The sequence below is a fragment of the Cynocephalus volans genome, chromosome X (assembly GCF_027409185.1).
Source record: "Cynocephalus volans isolate mCynVol1 chromosome X, mCynVol1.pri, whole genome shotgun sequence".
NCBI classification, from domain to species: Eukaryota; Metazoa; Chordata; class Mammalia; order Dermoptera; family Cynocephalidae; genus Cynocephalus; species Cynocephalus volans.
The window spans coordinates 9,670,135-9,696,965 of NC_084478.1; the positions used below are offsets into that span (position 1 = coordinate 9,670,135).

General features: G+C 47.2%; 1 protein-coding gene across 3 annotated transcripts in view; it reads right to left on the reverse strand.

Annotated features, from left to right (window-relative positions):
• Positions 1 to 26,831, reverse strand: part of LOC134367373 (protein Shroom2-like) — a 125,324-nt gene that overhangs the window by 26,594 nt on the left and 71,899 nt on the right. For all 3 annotated transcript variants that reach the window (XM_063084110.1, XM_063084109.1, XM_063084108.1), the window contains exons 3-5: positions 21,692 to 21,823; positions 16,961 to 19,259; positions 15,621 to 15,721 (exon numbers count right to left, since the gene is read on the reverse strand). In XM_063084110.1, the coding sequence (XP_062940180.1) occupies positions 15,621 to 15,721; positions 16,961 to 19,259; positions 21,692 to 21,823 (2,532 nt within the window). The remainder of the gene's footprint in view (positions 1 to 15,620; positions 15,722 to 16,960; positions 19,260 to 21,691; positions 21,824 to 26,831) is intronic.

Sequence of the window (26,831 nt, forward strand, 5' to 3'; positions counted from 1 at the left end):
ACAGTATCCGCACTGTGAGACCCAAGATATATTTATATGAAAAGTTATTGTGAACTTTCAGGAATGTCAAAAAGAGTTCTGCAAATATTTTTTAAAGGCAAATAATGAAATAACTCTAGGATCTCTTCAGACATCCAGGGATGTATACGAGACTCCCAGAAATGACCTGGTTATCTAAACTGCTCTGGGAAAGTCCAGCTAGAAAACACGAGTGTCCAAGGACGGGGGGAAAGATGGGTTGATCAGAGTGGACACAAAATGCCGGCCTGATCTTCTTAAATTTTAATGTATGAAAGATGTAAAGAATAACAAGTAGTGAAGAGTAAAGGAAATGTGTTCCAAAGGCCACAAAGAACATCACCTTTCCCAACCTCCAAAATCCAAAGGCAGACTTGGGGGCAGTGGCCAGTCAGTGCCGAAAGAGCAGCAGTTACAACACGTACATTTACTGGGATCATTTGTTAGTCCAACAGGGCAGCAGAAGCTTCTGCAGTCTACATGTTAACACCAACGTGTATGGTTATTTCCAGTGCTCTCTGTAAAAACTGCTTCTGTGTGTGTTTTGTTCATGCCTCTAGGACTGAGAATTCCCCAGCACATTTTTTCTTAGGGGGTGTGGGTGTGTGTGTTTGTGTGTGTGAGAGAGACAGAGAAAAAGTGTAAAATGTTTTTTCCACTATGCATGACAAAAGAAAGCATAGACATATCTCTCTTTCACCATCCATGCAATACTTTTCAGCAACAAAATCACCAAAAATGCTTGTAGAATATGCCCTCAAAGGTTTTTATTTTGTATGAAAAAGAAATATGCCAATCATTCATCAAATCTTCAGTTTTTACATGACATGTTAAAATATTATTTTTCATTAATTCGTTTTTTAAATCTTAAAAGACAGTCAATAAGGCAGTAGTCTGTTTAGTAATAAATGCTGCCTGGTAGATTTCTGACAATCTTTCTTCTAATCCCTTTTTGTTTTTTACCTTTCAGCTAGCACAACCATTAAACATGCATTTCAAAATGACACCTACTCACGCAAGTCTGTAAATACAGATCCAAACAGAGAGAGTGTGTGTGTACGTGTATGTGCGTATGCACACATATCTATGCAGCAATTTCCCTGTGAAAATGGTATCCTTTTGTAAAGCAAAGGTATTTCAATCACTTAGAAATATGGCCAAAAATAATAATCTGTTTCTTTTATCACAACATAAAAGGCAAAAAGAAAAAAGTCCATATACAGTAAAACCCTTCAAGAAATAGCATGCCTCCAAATGATCACAATCACACCAAAGACAGCAAAATAAAAGTAGAAAAATGCTAAGAACCATAGCGATTCCATTTTCTCCATTTACATTTTTTCCCTGTAATTAGCAGGCTGTGTGTGAATGCACCCACAGAGCATTTCTCATGACCACACATGCACACTGGACTCCACTGCCTTTTTCTCCTTCATGTGGATGTAGCTGACTCACCCTTTCTTTTCAATGTCCACGTTCAATGCCCCAGCAGTTATAATGCCTGCTTCTCACCGCTGTTGAGAAAGAAAAGGCACAGCAGGCAGACAGGTCTTCAGGGGATGCTGGTGTCCTGAAGCCAGCCATTCAGGTGACCTGTCTGCCGAGCTCACGGGGCACTGGTCCCACATACCAAGGGCTCAGTCCCATGGGCAGTTACAACGGCACTACGGTCTCTAGCCTGGAACACAGTATTGAGATGCTCTGCCTTCCAGTGCCAACGTGCTTGCTGCCAACTGTGCAAACCAAAGCTGCGACAATCGCATGTCTCCACAAGCACACATGCACAGGCGAGCGTGCCGCGCACATACGTGTTTGCCTGCAGAGCACCAGCAGGAACCTGCACCCCGATTCGCATTATTTTTCATCTTCAGGCAGAATAATAAACAATGATGATGTCTGCAGATCTCGCCGGCTCTTACCCAAGGCACTGCGAGCTGACGAGCAACCTGCCCTTCGAGACAGCAGAACAAAAGAGGCACTGGGAACTGCAAGCCCCTGACAAACAGCACAGGAATTATAACACTAGTCCCCTCTGGCATGAGACGCCCTGAGAATGCATACAGGAGTCCCTTACCCGCTTCTCTGCTTGCTGCAGTGGATCAGAGCTCGGCCAGCCTGCGAGGGCGGCGATGTGCTTCAGGGACCTGCAGCCCTGGGATCTCGCTGCCTACAGCACAGTCCCGAAGACACGCTCACAACAGCTGGCCTGTCTGTGCCTGCCGCCCGCTGATGGACAAGTTCACGCAGGCTCCGTCCACATTAAGCTCCACGACTGCAGGCTCCGTTTCTATTTCTTGTGACTTCACCAGCAACTTCTGACCTCAGGGGGAAGATTCCCAACACTTCAATGCTTAAACACGAAAAGTCTTGTCCTTTTAAACCCCCAAAGGCTTGGGGGGTCTTCCTTTTTATATTTTAAAATGGGGGAAACGTAGAAAAGCCTACTGCACTGATGTTATGCAGCTTTATTTACTATGCTAGAGAATCTAGAGTGTGTGCGATACACGGTCAAGTAAAAGAAGATATTCAGTGGCCTCTTTTATGTCTATGTATATTCTTGGGTTGATTACACACTCATTAGGAATGTAATCCATCAACCAACGAACTAAGTGTTTCCAGAAGTTCTCTTGTGTGCAAGGCCCTCAGCAAAGAAGACAAAGCAGTTGCAGGCTGACCCCGACTTAGCCAATTCATTGCTTCACAATGATCCCTATTTAAATTCCCTGCCTCCACCGCCACGCCTAACACAGCCAAAGACCTCAGTGCCACTGCCCCCTGTACAGGAAGCGTCCCCTCCTACCCCCCCACCCCCCCACACTGCTGTTCCTAACAGCCCCTTCCCACCCAGAGAGCCCCCACCCTACCAAGTCCTGTGCTTAGCTATGAGGACGGATTTCTCTTCCCAACCTGTCTCTACTAACTTCTAAGTTTTTTTTTTTTTGTCTTTTTCGTGACCGGCACTCAGCCAATGAGTGCACCGGCCATTCCTATATAGGATCCGAACCCGCGGCGGGAGCGTCGCCGCGCTGCTAGCGCAGCACGCTACCGAGTGCGCCACAGGCTCGGCCCCTAACTTCTAAGTTTATCCCAACCTCATTGCAATTATTTACAACTCTCTCGTCTCCCATGCTACTGGATTACTGCTATTTTAATGAAAGTAACTCTTCATTTTTCTCCCTCATCTACTCAATCTGAAGCACTGTTGCCAATATGTGAATGCTACCTCTATCAGGCATCTAAGTAGGTCTGCGAGAAAGGCTGTAGGAACCTCCCCGTTATCCAGAGCCAGAGGTTAGCAAGCGGGCTGGCCAATACAATCACACTGAGAAGCAGGATTTGAGCATGGGTCTTCCACTTCAAAGCCTACATGCTTTGCAGTATTTCCCATCTCCACATATTCTTTCACGAAGTACATGTTCCCGTCACTAAGACAGGGCACCATCTGCACCAGCCATCTCCACATCCCAAATGCTCAACGTCTGCTGCATGGACACACCTGGAATAGTAATCCAGCAAGGATCTGGTGGCTGGTCGAATACTTCATTAATTATACTTACTCCTTAGCCTAATGCTTATAAACTGAGTAACTCAGATGCATTATAGGAATACAATTTTATATAAACATTTCACTTGAGAATGGTTTTAGATTTACAAAAACACTGTAATAACAGGAGAGAGAGCTCCCATATACCCTATACTCAGTTTCCCCTATTACTAATATGTGACATTAGTATGCTATATTTATCACAATTCTTAATGAACCAATATTGGTACATTAATATTAACTAAAGGTCACACTTTATTCAGATCTTTTTACCTAATGTCCCTTTTCTATCCCAGGATCCCATCCAGGTATCGCATTTCATTTGGGCTCCTCTGCTGTGATAGTGCTATGCGCCGAATGTTTGTGTCCCCCCAAAATTCATGTGTTGAAATCCTCACCCTCAAGGTGACGGTGTTAGGAGGTGGGGACTTTGGGAGATGATGAACACATGAGGTTGGAGCTTCATGGATGGGATCAGTGCCCTTATAAAAGAGACCCCAGAGAGACCCCACACCCCTTCCACCATGTGAGATTACAGCAAAAAGATGGCTGTCTAGAAAGTAGGTTCTCACCAGATACCAAATCTGCTGGTGCCTTGGACTTAAGCCTCCAAACTGTAAGAAATAAATTTCTATTGTTTATAAACCACCCAGTCTGAGGTTCTTTATCACAGTAGCCTGAAGAGACTAAGACAGACAGTTAGTTTCTCAGATATTCCTTGTTTTTGATGCCCTTGATGGTTTTGAGGAGACCTGTTCAGGCATTTTATAGCATGTCCATCAGTTGAGAACTGTTTGATTTCTTCTTTTACTTATTTTTTATTAGCATCTTCATTGTTACAAATCATACTTATTCTTTATGCCTCTTGTCCAGTCTCTCCCCACCCGTCTTCCTCTCTGCCCCTTCCCCCTCTGATAACCATAGATTTGTTCTCTCCATCTGATAGATTAACTGTTCCTCTGTTGCTTTGTTGCCTAGATGATCTGTTCAGTACTGAGACCTGTTTGATTTTTTTTTTCCTGATTAGACTGGTGTTACAGACTTTTGGGGAGGAAGACCTCAGAGGTGAAGTGCAGTGTCATCACATGGTATCAAGGGTACATGCTGCAGCATAACTTACCACTGTTGACTGTAACCATGTGGCAGAGTTTATGTGCATCAGGCTTTTCCCCCAACACTGTTACTCTTTCCCCCACCTGTCTGCATGGTACTCTTCAGGCAGAGCTCGCTATACACAGCCCACACGGAAGGTGTGGAGAGTTCTGCTCTACCTCCCGGAGGATGGAGTTATTTGGAATTTTTCCACATGGCAGATTTGTCTATCCTCCATTTATTATATTCAATCATTTCCGTGGGCTCATGGATTTATTTTACATATTGGGTTATAATCCACTACTACTTTGTTATTTAAATTGTTCCAGCTTTGGTCACTATCTTCTCCTGTGTCCCTTTGACAAACCCTCACTGTGGCCGTTGTTGGGTTTATTTATGTATGTGTTTGAGCACATCCTTACTTTCTGGCATGACAAGATGGCTCCAGGCTCATCTTGTACATTCCCTGCCCCAGCCGTAGACTCAGCCATTCCTCCGAGGAGCCCTGGTTTCTTTTAGTGGAGAAAGGTATTGGAAACCAAGATCTTGCTGCTGGCTGTGCTCTAATCCATTAATACTTTTTATATTTAACATGTACTTGTACCTATTGGTGGGGGACAGTGTATTGTCCCAATGCATGTGTGTCCTGCATAATGACTCACTCAGGGCAGATAGCATGGTTTTGTTCTCATTAGTCCCCCACTTCTCCACTCCTGGCTTCCTGGACCATTATTCTACTCTCTACTTTTATGAGAATCACTTCCCCCTCCTTCTTTTTTTTAGAAGACCCTCAATGAATTATTTCCAAAGTGAAAGCAGTTTTATATATATATATATATATATTTTGTTTGTTTGTTTGTTTGTTTATGACCGGTAAGGGGATCGCAACCCCTGGCTTGGTGTCGCCCGCACCGCGCTCAGCCAGTGAGTGCACCGGCCATCCCTATATAGGATCCGAACCCGCGGCCTCGGCGCCCCAGCGCCGCACTCTCCCGAATGAGCCACGGGTTCGGCCTGAAAGCAGTTTTATAATATTAAGGTTTATAATTTAGATTTCCATATATCCATGGTTCTTAGAGCAAGGCATAATTATCAGGACTTATAAGATGCTCAAGTGTTTTCATAGATTGTGCTGTATTAATACTATTAAAAGTTTTAAATCATAAATACTTGTAATAAAGTATATACTAATCTGTTTTTAATCGACACAAAACATTGGTGCCCTCGAAAAATCCCACAAATAAAAAAGGAACAGAATAAAATAACCACCCCAGCTCCCTAACATTCCAAAGGAATTGTTCCTCCTCACCTTGAAGGCTCTAATCTTTCCTGAGTCACTTCCCATAAATTGAGTGGCATGCCCAGCCCTTGTGGTCCAAGGACAGCCTTCCCTAACCCACGCTGTCACGGACAAGTCAGAGCGTCCCAAAGGACCTGGTGTTTAAAGCACCCCGCATTCCCTATGTTCTCAGGCTGTGAACAAGCCTGGCCCTGTTCTTGGGGAAATAAAGCAGACTCCCCACGTTAAACCACCACACCAGAAACAAGGAAGATTAAAATTAAAATGACAGAGAAACGGATATACTGCTACAAGAGAATCACAAGATACTACAAAGAAGCCTCTCTGAAAACAGACAGGCTGCTGTTCAGGTCCACGCTTCCTGTCCTGGAAGCATACTCATAGCAGACCATCCTTTACATCCCATTACTAAACCCAACACGCTGGCAAGCCCTTTCCCTAAGGGGACAGATAAGAAATCATTTCGGGTCTAGGAGCTATATGTTGCAAAGACTCAACTCCGCCATTACAGAGGGAAAGCAGCCACAGGCAACCTGTGAGCACATGGCTGTGGCTGTGAGCCAATAAAACTTTATTTATAAAAACAGGCAGAGATTTGGCCTGAGGGCCATAGTATGCTGACCCCTGATTAAACGAATGGTTACATAAACCTTTCTTCTGCTGAATCATCCCAACATCTGCTTCCCTAGAACTTGAAACAGCGAGTCTAGTGATTCTTTATCTCATTCCTAAAAACAGAGAAGCGAGCTATTCTGCTCCCTCATTAACCTTTTTCCAAGTGACTCTCACCTAGATCCTTCAACCTTCTTGGTTCTACACCACTCTACACCACTCACGTGGGGTGCGTCATGGGAGAGGGTATATCGTAACATCATAACCTGTAAGATCCAGACTCTGCAGATGATCCCGGCAGTGCTCCAAGGAAAGGATGCAGCCTGAGGGATGTGCGGGACTTGCTTAGGAGGAAGAGAGCCAGAAGAGGACTTTGGTGTGTATACAGGAGGTGAATATAGCGAGCAGAGTGGAGAGGGATCCACTGGGGCATGGGCACGCAGAAGTGCACCACAGCTGGGAGATTTCCTATTTAGAGACACAGTCTGCAAGGTACCGACTCTACACTTCTACTCAAGGAGCTAATACAGATCCACTGAGAGGTACAGCAACAACTTGAGCCTGGTAAACAGGAGGCAGGGCTGGCTAACGGGACACACGGGGATCTGAAGGAAGCTGGCTGGGTGAGTTCTGCGGGCAGCCACACACAGCTCCAAGGCTCTGCGCACCTTGGCTCCTGCTTCAGATGGGGGTAGGAAGAAAAGTGGAGAAGGAGAAGGCCCCCCGTGGCTGCCAGGGATGGTGGGACAGAGTGGATCCTGCAGGCTCCTCTCGCTAGGGCCGATGGGGAAGGGCAACCAGGCACGCCGAGGCTGCTCTCATGCTCGACAGCAGAGGTGAAGAGTCACAACAGGGATGCTACGTCCTCAGAGCCAAAAGTATTTACCATCTGACCATTTATAGTCTGTTGATCTCTGAGCTAGAGATACTTAATGCACAGACCCATTTCAAACTTTTAAAAAATTTTCTTGTGGTTTCCCAGTGTTGAGATTTTTATAAAATTCATATACCACAAAATTCACCATTTGAAAGTGTACAGATTAGTTGTTCTTAGTATATTCACTGAGGTGGGTAACCATCACCACTATCTAATTCCATAATATTTTCATCACTCCAAAAAGAAACCCCGTACCCATCAGCAGTCACTCCATTTCCCCCCTTCTGCAGCCCTGGCAACCACTAATATATTTTCTGTCTCTGAGGATTTGCCTGTTCCAGACATTTTACATAAATGGAATCATATGAGTTCAATACGTGGCTTCAATTATTTTCATTATATTGTTAAGAATGTCTAAATATAAAATATGCTTTATTTTCCTTATTTTTATAGCTCTTTGGCTATAAAAAACAAGACAAACTTGCAAGTTACATGCAAGCAAAACTATAAAGCCAATATTAGTTTTAATATGACGGGTGGCACGACTTTGCTGAGGGTGAACTGTGACACTCGTGCCCTAGGCAGGCAGTCCAGCTGGGTCCAGCTACCATGCTTTCCTGGATGCCACAAAGGACTCATTTCAGTCATCACCACTCTTTCGCCTAACAGGACGCAGAACTCTGCTGGCATGGCACTCTGACATCCCTCATGCAGGGGAATAGCGTTGTTGTTGTGGGAGCCCTATACTTCTTCTGTCTTCCCATCCAGGGATGTTACGCTTTTACCATGGACAACAAGGTTCCTGCACACACAATCGTGGTCATGCACAGCACCCAGAGTATCCTGATTTGAATTTAAGATTTAGCTTGGAAATGAAGACAGAGACATTCAGACTCACAAAGAGGACACACACATTCCCAAGGATGTGCTCGAAGCGGTGTCTGACAAGACCTGAAGTAGACATACTCTCAGGCTGCCATGTGGTCACTCTCCACGCCTCAGGCCTCCTCCTTCGCCTCCCTTTCCTCTGGATCCTCGGGGGAAGGAGGTGGGGGAGACTTTCGAGGTCCGAGAGTGAGGCAAGTGGGCTGCTGAGTGGGGCCACGGTGGGAAGCAGACTCAGGACATGCTCCTGACTCTGACGTCTCCTCTAGAAAGTCTTTGGGTTTGCGCAGGTTTAAATAAACACTTGAAAACACTGGCAAGCATTTTTTGTTTTTATTGAGAACGAGGTGACTCACAGAACTGTTTTCCTTTTTTAGTTCAAATTTGTGTGCCTTCAAAAAATGGATGAGATTTGTCAATTTCTGCAACTAACTGCAAGAACCTAACAAGTGTCACTTAAGGGTCACTTAAAACACTGAGTGTCTGGGACCTTTTTAGGTCAAACATTAAAAATAAACATTTCAGGAGTGACTGCAAAATGGGTACAGGGTTTCCTTTTGGGGTGAAGAAAATGTTCTGGAACAAGATAACAGTGGTGTTTGCACAACCTTGTGAATGTGCTAAATGTCCCTGAACCACAGGTTAAAATGTTAAATTTTGTGGTTATGCGAGTCTTACATTTTAAAGATAGGTAAATAAATAAATGTGTAACCCCATTTCCAAAAAAAGAAAGTAAGCCATTTAGAGAAACCTCACAGACAAATAACAATGAATATGGCCCTCCGTATGCACACTGAAAAAGCCTAAGAGTCCAAGGGCCACCAGGACAACATAGAACCAGACAGGATGTCCAGTCCTCCAGTTATCTCGTGAAGGAGCTTAACCTCGGTGGGCCGATTACCCAACGGCCTTCTCCAGATACAGTGGTTTCACAGCTCTAATATATAATGCCAACACAGACAGAAAGACGTAGAGGAAAAACTCATTGCAATTAAGCTGACTTGCCCTTGCCAAGAGACTGCCTGCACTGAAGCCTGCTTTCCAGGGTTTCCAAAAATTAGAGGGACAAAGAAGGGACTCAGCGACTAGGCCAGGATCCTTGTAGATCATCAGACAGCAGCTTGCTCACCCTTCACCTTGTTCGTCTCTGTGACACAGGTTTGATATCGTCCACTTTGCAATGCTGTTTATGCATGTTACCCACCCCTGCTGGGCGAGAACACCATGGCATCCTCTTACAGATGGTACCTTCTGCAGGGTGGAACCACAAGCCAATATTCATAATTCACATGGGAGGTATGCTCATGTTTCTAACACAGTGTGACCACGCGTGTTTGATGCAGAAGTTCAACTTCACCCACGAACAGCAGGAAAGTCAACAAAATAGCTATGAAACAGCGTGACACACGGGGTCCCACTAGAAGAAGCAGGGATCCAAGAGCTGCTACTTTATAATTTGGTTCTAGAATCAAGATGAAAGCAGCTTAACTAATCAATGAACCAAGGGCCCACAAGAATTAAAAGAAAGCAAAGATCATCTCAAGAGTAGCCAGTGGAAGCTTGACCAACAACTCCGCCAATCTGAATGCCACTAAGGTAAGTAGCACTTCAATCCTGACAGTGTTACACGAGTGCATGCCTGTGCCACCTCAACCCTGCCTGGGCTGGGACTCTCCTACAACACTGCAGAGCAGAAGCAGGGCTGGACGATGAATGTCTGTGCATTCGGGTGGGTTTCTGGAGAAAGCAAGAATGCCGTTAAGTGCAAACTCAACCGAGGTCGACTGACAAAGGTGAAGGCTCTGAGAAGAACAGTCAACTGAGAAGAGGGACAAGAGGATCCAAGGCGCAGAGTGGGTTGCCGTAACAGAACAAGCCATGGAAGTCTCCATCTGAGGAGAGAGCGCCGTGGGCATCAAGCTGTTACTGGCTAAAAAGGGAACTCCTGTGTGGGCACCAGGGGCGGGTGATGGGGGATGACAGGCAACTTTCTGCAGGGCTGGGGATTCTTCTGGGAAAGCAACCATCAGGTCGGAGTCTGGAAGTCACACCAGGAACAAAGGAGACTGTGCGGTTATGGCTACGTATGCTGGATCCCAATCTGAAGGCAGAAGCTGCACTCAGAAATGCTGTTGGCAGAAGCCTCTGCTTCCCTGTCCCACCTAGCACCGAGCTGTCTGAATGAAGCCACCATCCCCATCCTCTCGCTGTTCCCCTCAGCTTTTGCATCATTTCCACCTTCCTTCCACATGGGTGCTCTGCAATCTGTCTCCCTGTTCTCCTCCCCAGCCCCCAACCCTGGAACCTGCAAACAATTGCCTTAAAACTCTTCCTTCTAAATAACGTGGAGTCACAAGACGAAACCAACAAGTAAACAAACCTGTGGCCACTTGTCCTGGTTCTGGGTTTCCTAAGTCCAAGTGGGTATAAATATAAGGGGGAAAATGTAGTTGTAAATTAAGACATAAAAACAAACCGCTAGACCATGCCACAGTCTTTTCCCTTCCTACGGCTGCTTTATCATTTCTGGGATGATGGTGCGATGTTTGCATGTGCTCCCCTCTGTTCAGTGCACTACTCTATGCTGGAACAAGGCTGTGCAGAATGCCAGGCTCTGCCCTAAAAAACTCCCAAGCTCGAGTTTTGCCTCATTACCCTGACCGATCCAGCAGAGCTTCACAATGGCCCAGCAGAGCAGTTCAGAATGGCAGGCTTCAATTGCGCCTTAGCTAACTGAAGGCCAGGGAAGTAAACGTGTGCCCTCAAGCAACCAACGAGGGTAGAGCTTGGATGATAAATCCCTGTTACTTATTCTAAAATCTACTCCTAAGAAGCTAGTTTTGCAAATGAAAAATTGGTCTTCACATTAACCCCTGTATACCAAGTCACCTCTCAGGAAATACATCTAGAGAGATGACCCTCGGCTTCGTTCAGCTTGTTTATGCATTTTATACCAAACCAAATTTTCCCTAAAGAGCTATATTTCATATGTACTCAACTTTGTGGCTACTACTGGGATTTAGGATACATCTTCCTTTCTCCTTCTCCCCTCCCATCTGTCCCAACAAAATACAAGCCCGAGGTCGGTGCCAGCCTGTCTGCGCTTGGCAGAAGCTCAACAGGCGGGGGCGGAAATGGCTGGAGGCAGGCAGAGAAGGGGGACACGCCAGCACCCACAGCTGCTGGGGACCGCCCCAGAACCCATTTCAGCTCCAGTCTCCAGAGCCTCCCAGAACACAATCCTCACTGAAGACTCTCGGATTAGAGAAGCAACAATCCAACATAGCCCATTTTAGCATCCTTACAAGGTTTCAAATGAGATACTGGAACACAAGTCCATGCTACCCAATTTATTTTGAGAGGTTTATGTTTTCTCCATTCTAAATGCTATACTAGTGCAGAAAAATAAGTAAAGCCCATTTCACTTACTAGTGTGTAAACTCAAACCTTAGATAATAATATTTCAGCACACAGAATGTACCAACATGGAATGAGTATTCACCATGATCAATAACTAACTAAAGGGAGGTTAGGTTGGTTCCATCCATTCATGCCCCAATCCATCTGCCCATCCATCCACATGCCCATACTTCCATCCATTTGTCCATTCATACACCCACCCATCTGTCTACCCATCCATCCATACACACATGCACCTGTGCATCCATTCATGTACCCATCTGTGAATCCACCCACCCATCTGTCCACCCATCCATCCTTCCATCCATCAATCCATCCATCTTTCCCTCCATCCATCTGTCCTTCCATGCACCCATGTATCCATCCACATACCCATCATTCATCCACCCACCCACCCATCTCTCCACCCATCCACCTTAAGACTGGTCCATCCATCTGTTCATTAATCCCTCCATCTATATATTCATCACCCCATCCATCCAACCAACAACTTATTGAGCACCTAATCTATGCAGGAACTATGCTAGGTATAGGGTACTGAGAAATGAAAGAGGAAAATCCTGGTCTTCCAGGAGCTATCAGTCTGGTCCTGCAGGCATTGAGGAGGCAGCTCCAACAGGACAAGGGAAGAATGTGACAAATACACCTGTGATGTGAGTACAAGAGTCACCGTCCTCCCCACACCTTTCTACTCTTCAGAGGATGCCACCGTTCACGGTGTGGAGGGTGTCCACTTTGAAGGTAAACTCTTAAATGTGGAATGATTGAACCAGAGGTGTGTGCAATTATAATCCTTCAGTCACGCATGGTCAAAAAGCCTCCAGACACGTTTCGCCAGGTCCCCTTCTTCTCAGTTTCACACAGGTTGGCAGTTCTCCTTTTTCCTCCACTTTAAATACTCTCACATCAGTTGTGCATGTGACACCTCATGGCTGAACTATGGATGGAGAGATGGGTGGGTGGGTAGATGCACAGATGGGTATGTGAGTGGATGCATAGGTGCACGTAGGTATGTCACTTCCTGAGAGCGCTGACGCAGTAGATAGAAGTGGTTCATATAAAAGTATAAGGAAGAAGCAGGAACATTTCTTCTAGTGTTCTGAACCACTAGAATTAATAGGCTAAAGCCCTAACCCCCAAGACCTCAGAATGTGACTGTATTTGGAGATAGGGCCTTTTTAAGGAGGTGATTAAGGTAAAATGAGGTCACTAGGGTGGGCCCTAATCCAAAAGGACTAGTGTCCTTATCAGAAGAGATTAGGACACGGACACACACAGAGGGATAACCATATGAGGACACAGGGAGAAGATGCAGTGTATAAGCCAAGGAGAGAGGGTTCAGGAGGAACCAACCCTGCCATACCTGGATATTAAGAGTTTCACCCTCCAGAACTGTGAGAAAATAAATGTCTGTTGTTTAAGCCCCCCAGTCTGTGGTCCTTTGTTACAGCAGCTTGAGGAAACTGATACACACCCAGCGCTCCAGGGACCCCAAGTGAGCAGGAGAGTATCTGCATGAAGCAGATACCTGCTGGTTACAACAACTGCACTGGAGGATCGGGTGCAAAACCTCTAGAAGCAGTGGCAAAGACCATCAGAACAGGTAAGGTGGGCTGCTTGGACATGCTGGATGTAAGCGAACGCTGCAGGTCCGCCCCCCCGGGCTCAGGTAGCTCAAACCCCATCTGTCTTCCCAGAAGTCACCTAACTCTCACTTCTGACAGCTTCAGAAGCACCACGCAACTTCTTACAAGATTTGTAATTTTGTGTCATCATTTCAGCTGTTAGTATTTGTGTCTTTTGTGCCTTCCTATATTGTGAGGTCCTTTGAGGGCAGAGCTCTGCCCTACTTGTCTTTATATATAACACAGGATCTTGAACCTCACAAAAAATGTCATCTCCATTTGATTTGCATGAACAGACAACCAATAAAAAATAATTCCTATCTCAATGCTCTTTTGTGATCAGGCATCAGTTATTAGAGGAGGAATTTATATTCTTTACACGGACATGATCATGTTACTTTAAACTTTTGCAAAACACTGGGTATCTTTAAAGCTTTACATTATAGGTTTTGGTTTTCGTGGGCAATGGACAATCCTTTGCTCAAACTTTTATATCTATTATTCTCAAATTTAGTTTTTCAAGGGTATTCATTCTTGCTGATCTTTCAGAAATTAACCAGTCTCTGGAAAAAGTTGAAAACAACTTTTCAACGTTCATATTCTAAAATTGCACGAGCCTCACTCTTAAAAACAGACACACAATAATCCCCCAAATTGCTGGGTTTGTAGTTCAAAAGCGGAAAGCTTCTGGAACCAATTTCTTCAGAGCCGTTATGCAGGCTGCAGGAGGACGAAGCTGTGACAGAGGAAGCATACAGCCCCTCTCCCTTCCTCCTGCTCCCTTCAGTACTGACAGGGCCATTCGCACACTCACACACACTCATACACACGATACGCACATGATGGCTGTTCCTGGGGACACTCTGCACTGCAGAGGAGCTACAAGCCACGGCCACGTGTGCCCTCTGCACTGTTAAATGCTCATGACATGAAGCAGAGCAAGAGCCTGCGTGCGCAGAGCCCACCGAGCGCTCAGCCCCAATGCAGCACGCAACTGGCCGCACCTCTGCAGCAGCGCTGGGAAGCTGGCTTTGAAAACAGACCACAGCTGGCACCCGGTACGTGACTCGCTTGGGATCCACAGTAATAAAGCTATAATTGTGCTCCTCAGACACAGTTCAGTTCTGTAGGTGGATTATTCATTGGCCTTTCTTACCCATGGGTTCTTGGTGCGAGCCCTGCAGACTGTTAAGTAATTGCAGGGACCTCCTACACAAACACACTCAGAATATCAATTCTGTCGCCTCAGAGCCACGTAAATATTTGATACTCTCGGATAAGACCAACAGCACTCAGTTTATAGCCAAATGAAATAAAACCCATTACAGAACACTCTTCAGTGTTTGCTTTCTGCAACGGAATCCTTGCGGCTTGAGGTCAGTGTTCAATCTGAATATCGCACCAATCACAGGAGATTCTCAGCCAATCAAAAACTGCACTGGGTAATCCTTCTGTGTACAGTTATGTCCCTCCTGCCAGCAGCCCACTTAACATAAGGTTCCAGCACATCTTTTGCAGAAGGAGACATACACTTTCTTCTCCTGCCCTCCTCATGCATGGGGAGCAAGATTATATTGTATATTTAATCTAAATCCTATCCTCACCACAAGTGAACAGCCACTATACAACATTTTGGAATTAGGGCATGCAATACCGTAACACCCTGGTGCCACTGTGGTTCCTGAAGTTGCTCCCAGCCTCTCTCGAGAGTCGACTGACTTGATTTCTATCTTAAAGCTCAAACTGAACTCATTAAATCAACCCAACTTAGGAAGGCTTGCCCTATTCCTCTCCAACTGACAATCCTCAGAGTCAACTACACTTTCGAGATGGTGTCCCAGGAACACAGCAGCACGCTAGCTGGCTGAAGCATCCCTTCGGTCAGGTGTTCCAGGTGTTCCATATAAAGCATTTAGTTCAAGAACGTTAAATTGGGCTTCTTGTTTTGTTGCCATTAAGAGTCTCACTGTACAGAGAGCACAACAGCCATCTTAAGAACCCAAAATGCCACCACAGCTTTAGAAGGCAGTTGTGCCTTTGGAATACTCCTCAGGGCAGGGCTGCAGGGCACACAGGCTCTGCTCAGAACCCCAGGGCATCAGGGCCACTGGAAACCACCCAGTTAGCAGCCGCTTTGGGTTTGGCAAAAACCAGACATCTGGCCACGCTAACCAAGCATTCACCCACCATCAAGAAGCCCACCCCCAAGACACCTTTTTAGTAACCCCAGATCCAAATTTCACCTACCTCGGAGTGGAATGTCCCTCCGGGGCACACACTGTGGAGGGAAGTTCTTCTCTGTGCTCACCAGGGTCCTCTGCCTGCCTTCGCGGTTCGACAGACGCTTCCTGCCAAGGGCAACACAATGAGACACCGAGTCATCAAGCTGCCTTCTCCGAGACCTCTGTTATTATGAAACCCCTCATTTGCCGGTCCGCCTTGTGCGGCTGCACCACAACGTCCATGAAGCTGCCTGTTGTCTTGTGCCGAGACTCGCCAATTCCATTTGACAAAGCATTTCATTGAAACAACTGAACTACGACCCCACGTCCACTTCTGTTCTGGGCAGGAAACAGAACTCCTACGTGAAGCCTGTAAAACTGTATGACACAATCAGCCAAAAGAGAGAAAATAAAACACAGCTGGTCACAAATCACTGCGTTGAAGCCTCCAGCTCTAGGACTTGTTGGAATCTGGGATTCTTCACTCCTGACCAAGATGCATGGAATTCTCAGAGGTCATGCTGAATGGTCCATAGCCAGGGCACAGCAATGGCAGAAACAAATGCCCGCAGTGTCTGTGCGGGTTTTCAGCACTAGGACACCACAGTGCAAATGCACAGCTTTCTTTCCAGGCACATACTGGACTTCTTGTATTAAATCTACTACTGGTTCTTTTATAAAGAAACTGCATCTGTTACTGCAGAAAATTTTTTTCTTTGAATTACACAAATGCAGATATAATAGGCAGAAAAAGCAGAAAGAGTGGGAGAGGGAAACAGGGACAGAAGGAGACTGACTTTCCACACTAAAGTACAGATAAAAACATGTAGTTTTCTAGAAAGTCTGAAGTTAACTCTCTGCATCAAAACTCTAACCTTAACAAAATGCAATAGCTTAATACATTTTAAATACATTTTGTGCCCAAGGGCAACTCTCAAAAATATATGCAAATGAAAAAAATACTACAAAGAACAAATACTGTATCGTAGGTTGTCTTAAGACTTTAAATAAAGCACCCATTTTCAGTTCAGAGGGGCGAGTTACCATTTTCTAGTCTTTTGCTTAGTGTGAAGGCAGGAGCAAGCTAATTAAGGGGAAAGATAAGCTGAAGTAGGAGATTACGACGAGGAGGCTGGAAATGAGAGATGTGGATTTGCAGAAACACAGTGCTTGAAATTGCTGTGAAGGTACCTTTGTCCTCAAGGACCTTTCACACATGCTGACACTGAAAAAGCTGATGAACATAAATGCTCAACACCGAGCTCCAGCAGCACCGATCCTGGGCCATTATTTTGGGTGTGCCCTGCATGAGTCTTAAGATGACAGTCAAGGGCAGGCTATGGCCTCACTTGTGGTGATGCTTACCTGTTTGTAGTGGTCTGTGGACGGCGACGACCGGGACCTTCCATGGATATACTGCGGCCTCTCCTGTTGGTCCAGACCCACATCCAGAATGTCATCTGCAGAGTGATACCGCCCAGAACTCCTGGCTTCCAGAGGTTTCCTCTGTTCCTTCCAAGAGGCTTGATACTCTGCAAAGGTTCCGAGCCTCCCTGGTGGTTCCAATTTCCCTGCCTTGTCCACTTTTCTGTGACCGTGGAGGCTTTCTCCAGAAGATGTGGTGTTCGACCTCTTCCGGAACCAAGGCTCAGTGCCCTCGCACCCATGGTCTGCTGTCCACAGCCTCTCGGGCTTCTCTCTTGTGAATCCCCAAAGAGCTTGTCTCTGCCTAGGCCTCTGATGAATGGGTTTGCTTGTTTCCTCGAAAAACTTCCACCTGTCAGCAAAGGTGCCCACAGTATCCTCGGACGTACTGGGGTACTGGTGAGGACTGCAGTTCCCTGAGAGGCCCACCTCATTCATTTTCTCGGGTTCGGAGTAGGACTTCAGTTTCTGCTCTGCAGTGAACCGTTTCCTGCCTCCGATGCGGGAGACGTGGGGCATGCCACTTCCAGATGACAGAGGCTTGGCGAGGCCCGCCTCCGAAAAGTAGGAGACAGGGTCCGGACCCCCGGGCAACAAGCACGAGGTGCCGTGGTCCCCAGTCCTGTGTTCTGGTGACCCTGGATACTGGTCAGCTGGGCTGGGGTCCAAGTCGCGACGCTTGAAGGACGTGGCCCTCAGGACCCGGGCTTGAGCCTCCTTCAGGTGGTCTTTATAGCTGCAGGGGAAGGAACCTTCTGGGGTGGCACCAGTGGCCCCTTCCAGCTGGGGCCCCCAGTCACCAGTGGTGTCCTCTGCTTTGCTGGCTGTGGTCAGTGTCACTGTGCTTTTGCTTTTCTGCAGCTTGGCTCTGCGCATCTGGATCTCATTCCTCAGAGTGGTGGCAAATCGGTTGCTCCTCCGCATGGGCTTCCCCACCTGGGTGTCAAACGGCGCTGGCCTCTCGGTGCCCCCCTGGCTTGTACCCTCCTGCGTCAAGCAGTGTAGCATGGGTGTCTTCTGGGGCGAGATTCTGCCACCATAGCCGTCCGCCCACCCGAAGCCGTCCCCCACGTCCTTCTGGACGGCTTTCCCAGAGTGGCCTCTTCTGAGAGGCTCCTGCACTCCTGGGGCGCAGCCTGCCTCCAGCGGGGAGCCCCTCTCTCTCTTCCGGATGGCCAGGGCCTCCCCGTGCTGAGGTAGGCAACGTTGCTGGCTCACGCCCGTGTCGCAATGCCAGTACTCCCCCGGGAGCAGCTGCCTGGCAGGTGCACAGCAGTAGTGGCTCTGGCTGCCGCACCCCGCACTCTGCTCCTGGAAGTGGGCAGTGGGGGGCTCCTGCCTGCTGCCGGAGAGGGGCCTGGTGCTCTGGGGAAAGCAGGGACTCTCGTCACTGTACTGGCGGGGGTGCTGGCCCCTGTGGGCAGCCTGTGGGAAGCATAAGTCTGTGCCGGGCAGGGAGGCCTGGAGCCTGCCCGCCCTGTCGTCGGCGCACGGCCAGCCGCAGTCCAGGCGGGCCTCTGGCAGGTAGCCCAAGCTGTCCACTCCCTTTCCGCTGCTGGGGCGTGCCAGCCTTCGCTGCCGGTCGGCGGGGTCTGGTTTACCGTCAATGCGAGGCTGAGGCCGGGCCAGGGACGTAAAGTGCTGCATGGTGGCCGCCTCTGAGTGTGCAGGGCCCTGGGCCTTCTCATGGCTCTTGGTGGCAGCGAAGCTGTCACTGCGCAGAGGAGGAGGGGGTGGTGGAGGAGAGGAAGGTGCTTTTCTCTTATCAGGAACATACCAGACTGGCCCAAAATTGGACCTCCCAGAAGTGACCAGCTTGGGCTCAGCACTGTCCTCTGGCCTGGGGCTTTTATTACAGTCACCGGAGATCCTGGGAGGGAAACACACGAGCCTCTCCTCTAAGCCCTGAGGGTCACTGGCGGCCTGGCCCTGCCACCCGCCACCCTGCCCAGAGGACTCCCAGAGGCTGACTTTGTAGAGGATGTTGTCTGTGGAGGAGGCCTCGGCCTTGGACAAGGTGTGGTCAGGGGTGCTAGAGCTGGTGGAAAACGAGCCGTAGGCCGAGTCACGCTTGCTGTGGCTGCCCAGGTGGTCAATGCTGCTGTTGGACTTGGTGGCTGAGAGGCGACCCTGGGAGGGGTTGTCCAGGCTGTCGACGCTCCCCAGGGAGCTGAAGTGGTCGGAAGAGCGCTGTAGGTTTGTCTGCTCCCACGAGCTGGACAGGTCATGGGAGGAGGAGCTACAGAAACGAGAAGAACGACATGGGTGGGCTTCAGCACAGGGCGAGAATGAGGACGACAGCACGCGAGCACAGCTGACCGCCATGGAAACATCGAGATGCCCCATCACACTTCCTAGGATGACATCCCTGGGTCTGAGCTTTCACCACGGCACACCGAAATTTTAGCATAGAGAGAGAGAAACTCTCTGAGGGCAGATTGAAAAGGCAGGGTTCTACCTGCTGGATGCCCCTTTACCCAACAGATGCCTTTCAACACCAGCAGGCACTTTCTCGCCCTAATGCCCATGAAGCTAGCAGGTATTGCTGGTATTAAAACTTCTGCGGTCATCAATAGTTAAGTACAGAGGGTGGCAAACTACATCCCATGAGCTGAGAAGGCTTTTCATATTTTTAAATGGTTGGGGGAAAAGAAATCCAAGTAATAACGTTTCTCCTACTTGTGGAAATTATATAAAATTCAAATTTCAGATCATAAATAAAGTTTTACTGGAACACAACTGTGCCCATTAGTTTATGAATTGTCTGCTCTCGTGCTACCAGGGCAGAGCAGAGTAATTGCAACAGACTGTCTGGGCAACAAAGCCAAAAATATTTACTAGCTGGCCCTTTACAGAAGCAGTTTGTGAATCCCTGGGTTAGTGTATGAAATGCTTCTTATTATGGATTATTAACACAAGGAAGCAATCAAAAATTCAAATAATTTTAAAATTAAAAGAGAAAGTTAAGGGATAACATTTATTTTCTAAATCTAAATATTAAAGTATTCCTAGTTCCCCTCTAAACTCTCCATCAACTGAGTATTTGATGGAGAACACAGGAGACCGGCTTTATTAGCAGGAATACACACTGTACAGTGACTGATCAAACCTACATTGGAGCTATATATGAACACCAAAAAAACAAAGATTCCTAATTAGGTGGTGTCTAAGAGAGAGAAACAAATGGCTAATTGAGAAATTAATTATTCTGGGAGAAAGTAATTGTTGTGTGCATGAGAGTGACTGGTAGCTCTTAATGGTGAAACTATTCACTGAGGATGTTAAATGCTTTCCTTAAAGCCCAACAAGCTGGAACATTCACGCTTCAAGTAAAAAAAAAAAAAAAAAAAAAAAAAAAAAAAATGCTGTGGATATAGTAGGTTTGAGGATAATGAGGATGAGACAGAAAACTGTGACCAGGGCAAGGACATGGGAGAATAGACTGGCAGAGTCACCTGTGGGAGGCAGAAGACCACTGGGGTCTCTATGGACAGACCAGGTGTCCTCTCTTGCGAGATCCTAAGTCCAAGCAGATATAACGAAGTGTTCTTTCCACGCACATGTGCACAGTATGTATGTTTCTTTAATCAAGAAACCACCAAATGGGCTTAATGGAGATCCTGTTATAGTAAGTCACTTTAGTAATGAAATACAAGGCCCACTTTTCATTTAAGTTTTACTACTCAGTGGTGAATCTGTGGTTTCTCAAAATTACCCTGGGCTCTAATTACCATCATTTCTAGTCGCTTTAAATACATAATATCATACTTAGAATGTATTTCCTTCATGCCACATGAGTACTTTACTTTGCAGTTTTGTAGTAGACTGGTATTGATTAACTGCCAAAGACTGACTTTGAGGTGGTTACATTAGCTCCAAACACACATACATAGATACATATGTACTCATACTTGCACACTCGCATAGATACACATATGCGTGCATGCGTACACATACAAGCACAGTCAGTCATGCACTTATAGGCATACACACAGATACACATGCACACACACCTAGAGATGCCCATCTGCACACACACACACACATACAGACACACACAGAGATATACATGCACACATATATGGGGACATACACACACCCACACACATACACATCAAAACCACACTCTGCTGCTACCTTCATCCTGCTAATGGGAGACTAGTGAGGACATTGGCCACTAACCCGAAGGGGTTGGGAGAGGGTGCACAGGCTTAAAAGAATCTCCCAGGCAGGAAATGCACCTGTACCTCATAAATCTCTCCTGCCTTCCAATCCACGTGGGAAACCCTCGAAAGAAGGGCACTGGCTGTGGGCAGGGTGGATGACATGGACAGCAGTGCCACCTGGCTCAGAACCATCAACAGCCTGGCATGCCACCTGCTGTCACAAAGGGCCTCCACCCGAGCAGTAAGTCCCCTCACTTCAACAGCACGCATGAGAAAGCGTGTTCGCACATCCCTCACCTGGCCGTCTTATGTTTTGTTTCCTGAGTCACACATGTGTCCGCTCAGTGAAAAATGTAGAATTCTAACTGCAATCATGTATCGATGGCCTGGTCTCATCACAAACATCATGATCATTCTGAGTCAAGCATGTGCTGTCACAACAGGGCTGCAGTCACGAGCATCTGTGTAGTGTGAAACAGACTCTGTCCTGGGGTGCAGGCCCTACCTGGCGTGGTGGCGGCCATGCCAGGAGGGGCAGCCGCGGGCACAGGGGAGCTGCGAGGCTGCTGGCTCAGGCGGGCTGTCCGACACCTTGGCGGCGTGCCAGGAGTGTGGCCGCCAGCTCAGCTCGGTTCTCCTGGAAGAGAAGGCAAAGGGTCAGGAACTCCACAGGCAGGGTGCCTCACGCCAAGACAAGCATGAGGGCAGAAGCCGGTCCTGGCTGCTCATGCAGAATGCTCAGTGTCACTTCTGTGCACTTCTCACTGTGGCCACCATGCACCTCCTGCATAGATTTGGGTTAGTGACCAGTCTGTCCTATGCGGACTGGCAGTCACAGCTACACAACGTGAAGCAGGCCTTATTCCTTAAAAGGTATTACTCCACAAAGAGAGACAATTGGTGCTCGTCAATTAAAAACGTGACTAATGTGAAACTAAATGGATAACATTTATTCTAAATAAACAAGTAAGCCAATCTTTCCCTCCCTGTCCCAGTAGGAAAAATACCAGGATCTCCTACATGTCAGCACCGCTTGGCACAGGGCCCTGGGCTCCCCTGCAGAAAAGGGACTGTGCTGAGGAAAAGGTCAGTGAGGCCCCAGTGGGCTGTGTCATGCAGAGATTAGACTGCTCACCTCTGTTTATTTACTAAGTAAAGTAAGTAAATACGGCTGTCTCGCAGTTAACTAAGGCTAGTAGCCGTATCTTCCGCAAGCTCCTTGGTGCGTGTCTGTGAAGTCAACCCAGGGTCCCTGTCATGTGCACCACAATGCCCTAGATCGGCAACAGACTCAAATCCATTGCAGCCAGGGCTTCTGGCATGGTGTGCACCTTCCTGGGCTTCCATGCCACAGTCCCCCCAACCCAGTGTGGCTTAGTGTTTTGGCCACACTTCTCAGGTGTGATAAGGTGTGCCCATGTGAAAATCCCTACAGGTGCTGGGTGACATAACAGAGCTTCCAGGGAATGTGGCACCCCAACCCAAGTTCGCTGCTTCATCTTCACAGTAGGAAGCAAGCTTTCCTTCTCACTTCCGTAACTTAGGACAGAGATGGCCTCACTGTGGACAATTTACAACCCAGGCAAGAACAGAAAAAGCTCAACTGAGCCTCTGCAGCTACTTCATGGAGATCATTTTTCCCAGCAGGCAAAGATTGCAAGAATATTATTCAATAAAGAATAGTTGACAAAATAAAACCAAAAAGCCTTATAATGCAAACCTTTTGATGACTGAGATAATTATAACAGGAAAAAGTATATAGGCGGCAAAATGTGGGACAGGTGGACTGGATAATAGCTTCCCATGAACTAAAGAGTAAGCATAAAATAGGCAAATTCATTACACCAGAGAAGTGAAGGAAACGTAACACCGACTGTACCTCATAGAATTTCTCAAAATCCTCGTAAGGAAGGTTCTGGCCAGGTGAATGTCATTTCCAGCTGGCTTTTTCTTTGCTGTAATATCCACGGCTTCTTTCATCTTCCTTTATATAGTTAATTAACGAAGGAAATAAACTAGACTGACTGCAACGGGAGGCAAAGGGAAGAAAAAAGAAGGCTGGGGAAAGAAAATACCTATCATTTGTGGCAACACTATTTCAACCCTGCCACGGAAATGATGGGAGTGCTGGCTGGGAGTGGCGGGACAGTAGTGCTCCACGAGTAGAATAAATATTCTTCCAGAAAATCTATCATCAGCAAGCACTGTAAACGCATTAGCAATCAATTTCGTTTTCACAAAATGTGTGGTAGATAAAAACCTGCTGCATAGTTTTTGCTACCCTCCCAGTGAGAGGTAGACTCACATGCCCTCCCCTTAAATCTGGGCTGGCCTAAGTGACGTGCTTGTTGAAGCACAGAATGGGAGGAAGTGACGTGCTGGGACTTCTGAGCGTGGACAAAGGAAGCCTTCCAGTTTCTTCCTGGACCTCTTAGAATGTTTTCTCTGAAGGAAGCCATCTATCCTGTAAGAAATCCAATGACCCTGAGACGCCATGCTGTGAGGAGGCCCAAGCAAGCCATGTGGAGAGGCCGCAAGGAGAGTGACACGGGGCTGTCACAGTGCCTCATCCTACACACCAGACACCACCAGACAGACATAGGAGGGAAAGAAGCTTTTTGCACAGAATGCACAGAGGGGACATGGAGAAAGGCTGAGGAACCCACCTGGCAGCCAGACCCAAGGCCCCAATCCGCTAGACATCTCTAGCTATTCAAGCCACCCCAGTGGAGGCCCCAGTCATTGTGAAGAGAAACAAGTGTGTCTCTGCTGTGCCCTGCCTGCATGTCTGGCTTTGGCCCTGGACCGATGGGTGTCAATCCTAGGTGTGCCTACTTACAAGCATGGGACAGGAGGCAAGTTACTTAACCTCTTACAGCTCTGCTACCCAATAGGTAGCCACTAACTGCAAGTGGTAACTTAAATTAATTAAAATGAAATAAAACCAAAAGTTCAGCTCCTCAGTCACACTAACCACATTACGAGTGCTCAATAGCCACATGTGGCCAGTGGCTACTACACTAGCCCATGTAGAAATGGACTTTTCCATCACCGCAGAAAGTTCTCCTGGACAGCACTGTCTCGGAGGTTTATTAAGCCAATCTGCACACCAGGAACTCTGCTATCTGCCTATGGAACCGCTCCCACCCACATCCTTCCTTAAAGTACAAACAACCACCTTTTGGGGATTTTCTACAGCAATTTTTAATCTTAAAATAACCAGCCTTAACACACAGCATGCTTCTAGGTACCTCCCTATAGGTCAACTGCTATGTGCTCACACAATTATATAACTGGAAATTCTATTTTCTGCCATTAATTTTGGAGCAACTTTTTACCTGACAAAGATTGTCAGAATGAAGGGTAACCATCTAAAAACTGCTTCCGAAAATCCAGGAAGCACCTTCCTCCCCAAATACACAAACGCTTTAGTTTGCAGAACTATTTCAAAGAAAATGATCCCCACAGACCAAATCCTCAAATTTAAGTGTGAAGAGCAGTTAAGTTTTTAGCTTAGTCAGTTACCTGTGAAGGACTGGATGGGAACGCTCTGGGGGCGGGGCGCTCTGGCGCCACCTGCAGTCCGCCCACGCTCACCTGCCTGTGGCTCGGTTCAGCCCCTCCCAGATGGAACAGAAACAGCAAGAGCATATTCAAGATCCTCATTTCAACAAGGTTGTGGTGTTTCCTCACACACCATACACGCTCAGGTGGCTTCATATAAGCTGGTGCCTAGTAATGTGGGTGCCATGAGCAGCACTCAGACATGTCACAGTACACGGCAAGCGGGCAAGCACCATGCTCTGACTCTAGGGCCCCTAGGGGTGACATCGACCTCTTGCACTCAGTTCCTATACCACATAATTAATAGTGAAGATCCCACTGGCGCACGTCTAATGATTCCTTAAAATAAGAAATATACATTCAGGCTTCCCCTGAAATCCTTTCCCACAAACTGCACAACAAATTAACTTCAATTTTTAAAAATTTTATATTTTAGGTAGTCTTGGTTTTGCTGAAAGGACAGGCTCATTTCAAAAACCAAAACAATGTCCTTTAAAAGGACATAACAAGATCACAAATACAAAAAAAAAAAAAAAAAAAAATGCTAGGATGCTATTGAAAATTAATAACAGATCTAAATATCAAATATTCTGTTTCATTTTTTAAATACATTAGAAGAACTGCTTCAATGAAATCTTTTTTTTTTTTTTTTTTTTTAGAGATGACCAGTAAGGGGATCTTAACCCTTGACTTGGTGTTGTCAGCACCACGCTCTCCCAAGTGAGCTAACTGGCCATCCTTATATAGGGATCTGAACCCGTGGCCTTGGTGTTATCAGCACCACACTCTCCCAAGTGAGCCATGGGTCGGCCCTGAAATCTTTCTTATTTATAGAGAAGAACAGAATTCCTTCCCTCCTCTCAAAAAAAAAAAAATCTCACAGGCATTGGGTTATTTTCCTAACTTTTTAGAAGAAAGCCAAAGAGACCTCCCAAAATTAACCCAGCTTACAATCACCCCACCAGGCAATTAAGTGCAGCAGCAACAGTCTGGCTGCAGGCCACGGTGGTCAGCAGGCAGGGAAGGGCCTACAGTTGGCAACGTAGGCCCAGCTTATGCCCTGGCCTAGAAACTGTGACGGGGAGGGGGGGGATATGCATTGAGGGAGGAGAGGTGATTTTAGCCTACACTGGGGGGTTGGGGAAAGCTTCTTAAGAAAATAAAGAAATAATAGTGTCTAGGGCATCTCAGAAACAAGGAAGTCAGAAGTTGGAAGGCCCTGAAGATTAAGGACTGGGTTGGGAAGCACAGAAACGTCACCCAGGGGCCTCAGTGACCGCGATAAGCCATGAGACCCCAGAGTCTGGGGAGAGGAGAGAGGGTGCAAAGGCCCCCAAGGGACAAGTGCGACAGAGGGCACAGGCCAGCACATGCTGTGGGAACACCTGGGCTGGGGGAGATGGGAATTTATCTGGCAATTGTACACACCCCTCTAATTCTTTAAACGAATAAGAAACACCTCCCTACAAACATAAAACGAACCCTGGCTCTGACCCTGAGCTTCCTTCCTTTTCCTGCCAAGCTTCCAGAAGGCCTCTCCCTCTCCCAGTCTGTCTCTGCCTCCTGCCAAATCAATCTACCTGGAACACAGCTCTGGCCAGTTCTTCTTTGCCCTCACTCCAGAACCATCAGCTGCTCCCCGTTTCCACAGAAGGAAGTGCATGCTCCAAGGTTCTCCATTGTCTAGCCCAGGGGATCTCGGAGCATGTTCCCTAGGCCAGCAGGGTCACCTGTGGACTTGGTAGAAAAAATAAACTCTCAAGCCCACCCCAGACCCTACAGTCGGGACCTGGAGGCTCCAGTGGGCTAGGTGTGTTTGCACACCTGAGAAGCTCTGCTCCAGCCCCACGCGTTCCCCTCTCTCTCCCAAGCCTCCCTTCTGTAGCATTCCCTCCACCGTTCTTTCAGACTTACAGCTTGGGTTTCTAGATTTGGAGCACCTGGTATGGCCGACTTGAGTTTATATTTGCATCTCAAACCTGGCTCAGCCTTCCAAGGACAGCTCCACTGCCCTGTCCTTAGGAAAGCTGTTCTGCTCCCGCCCCTTCTTCCCTCTCAGAGTCACCACCTGTTTTCCGGTC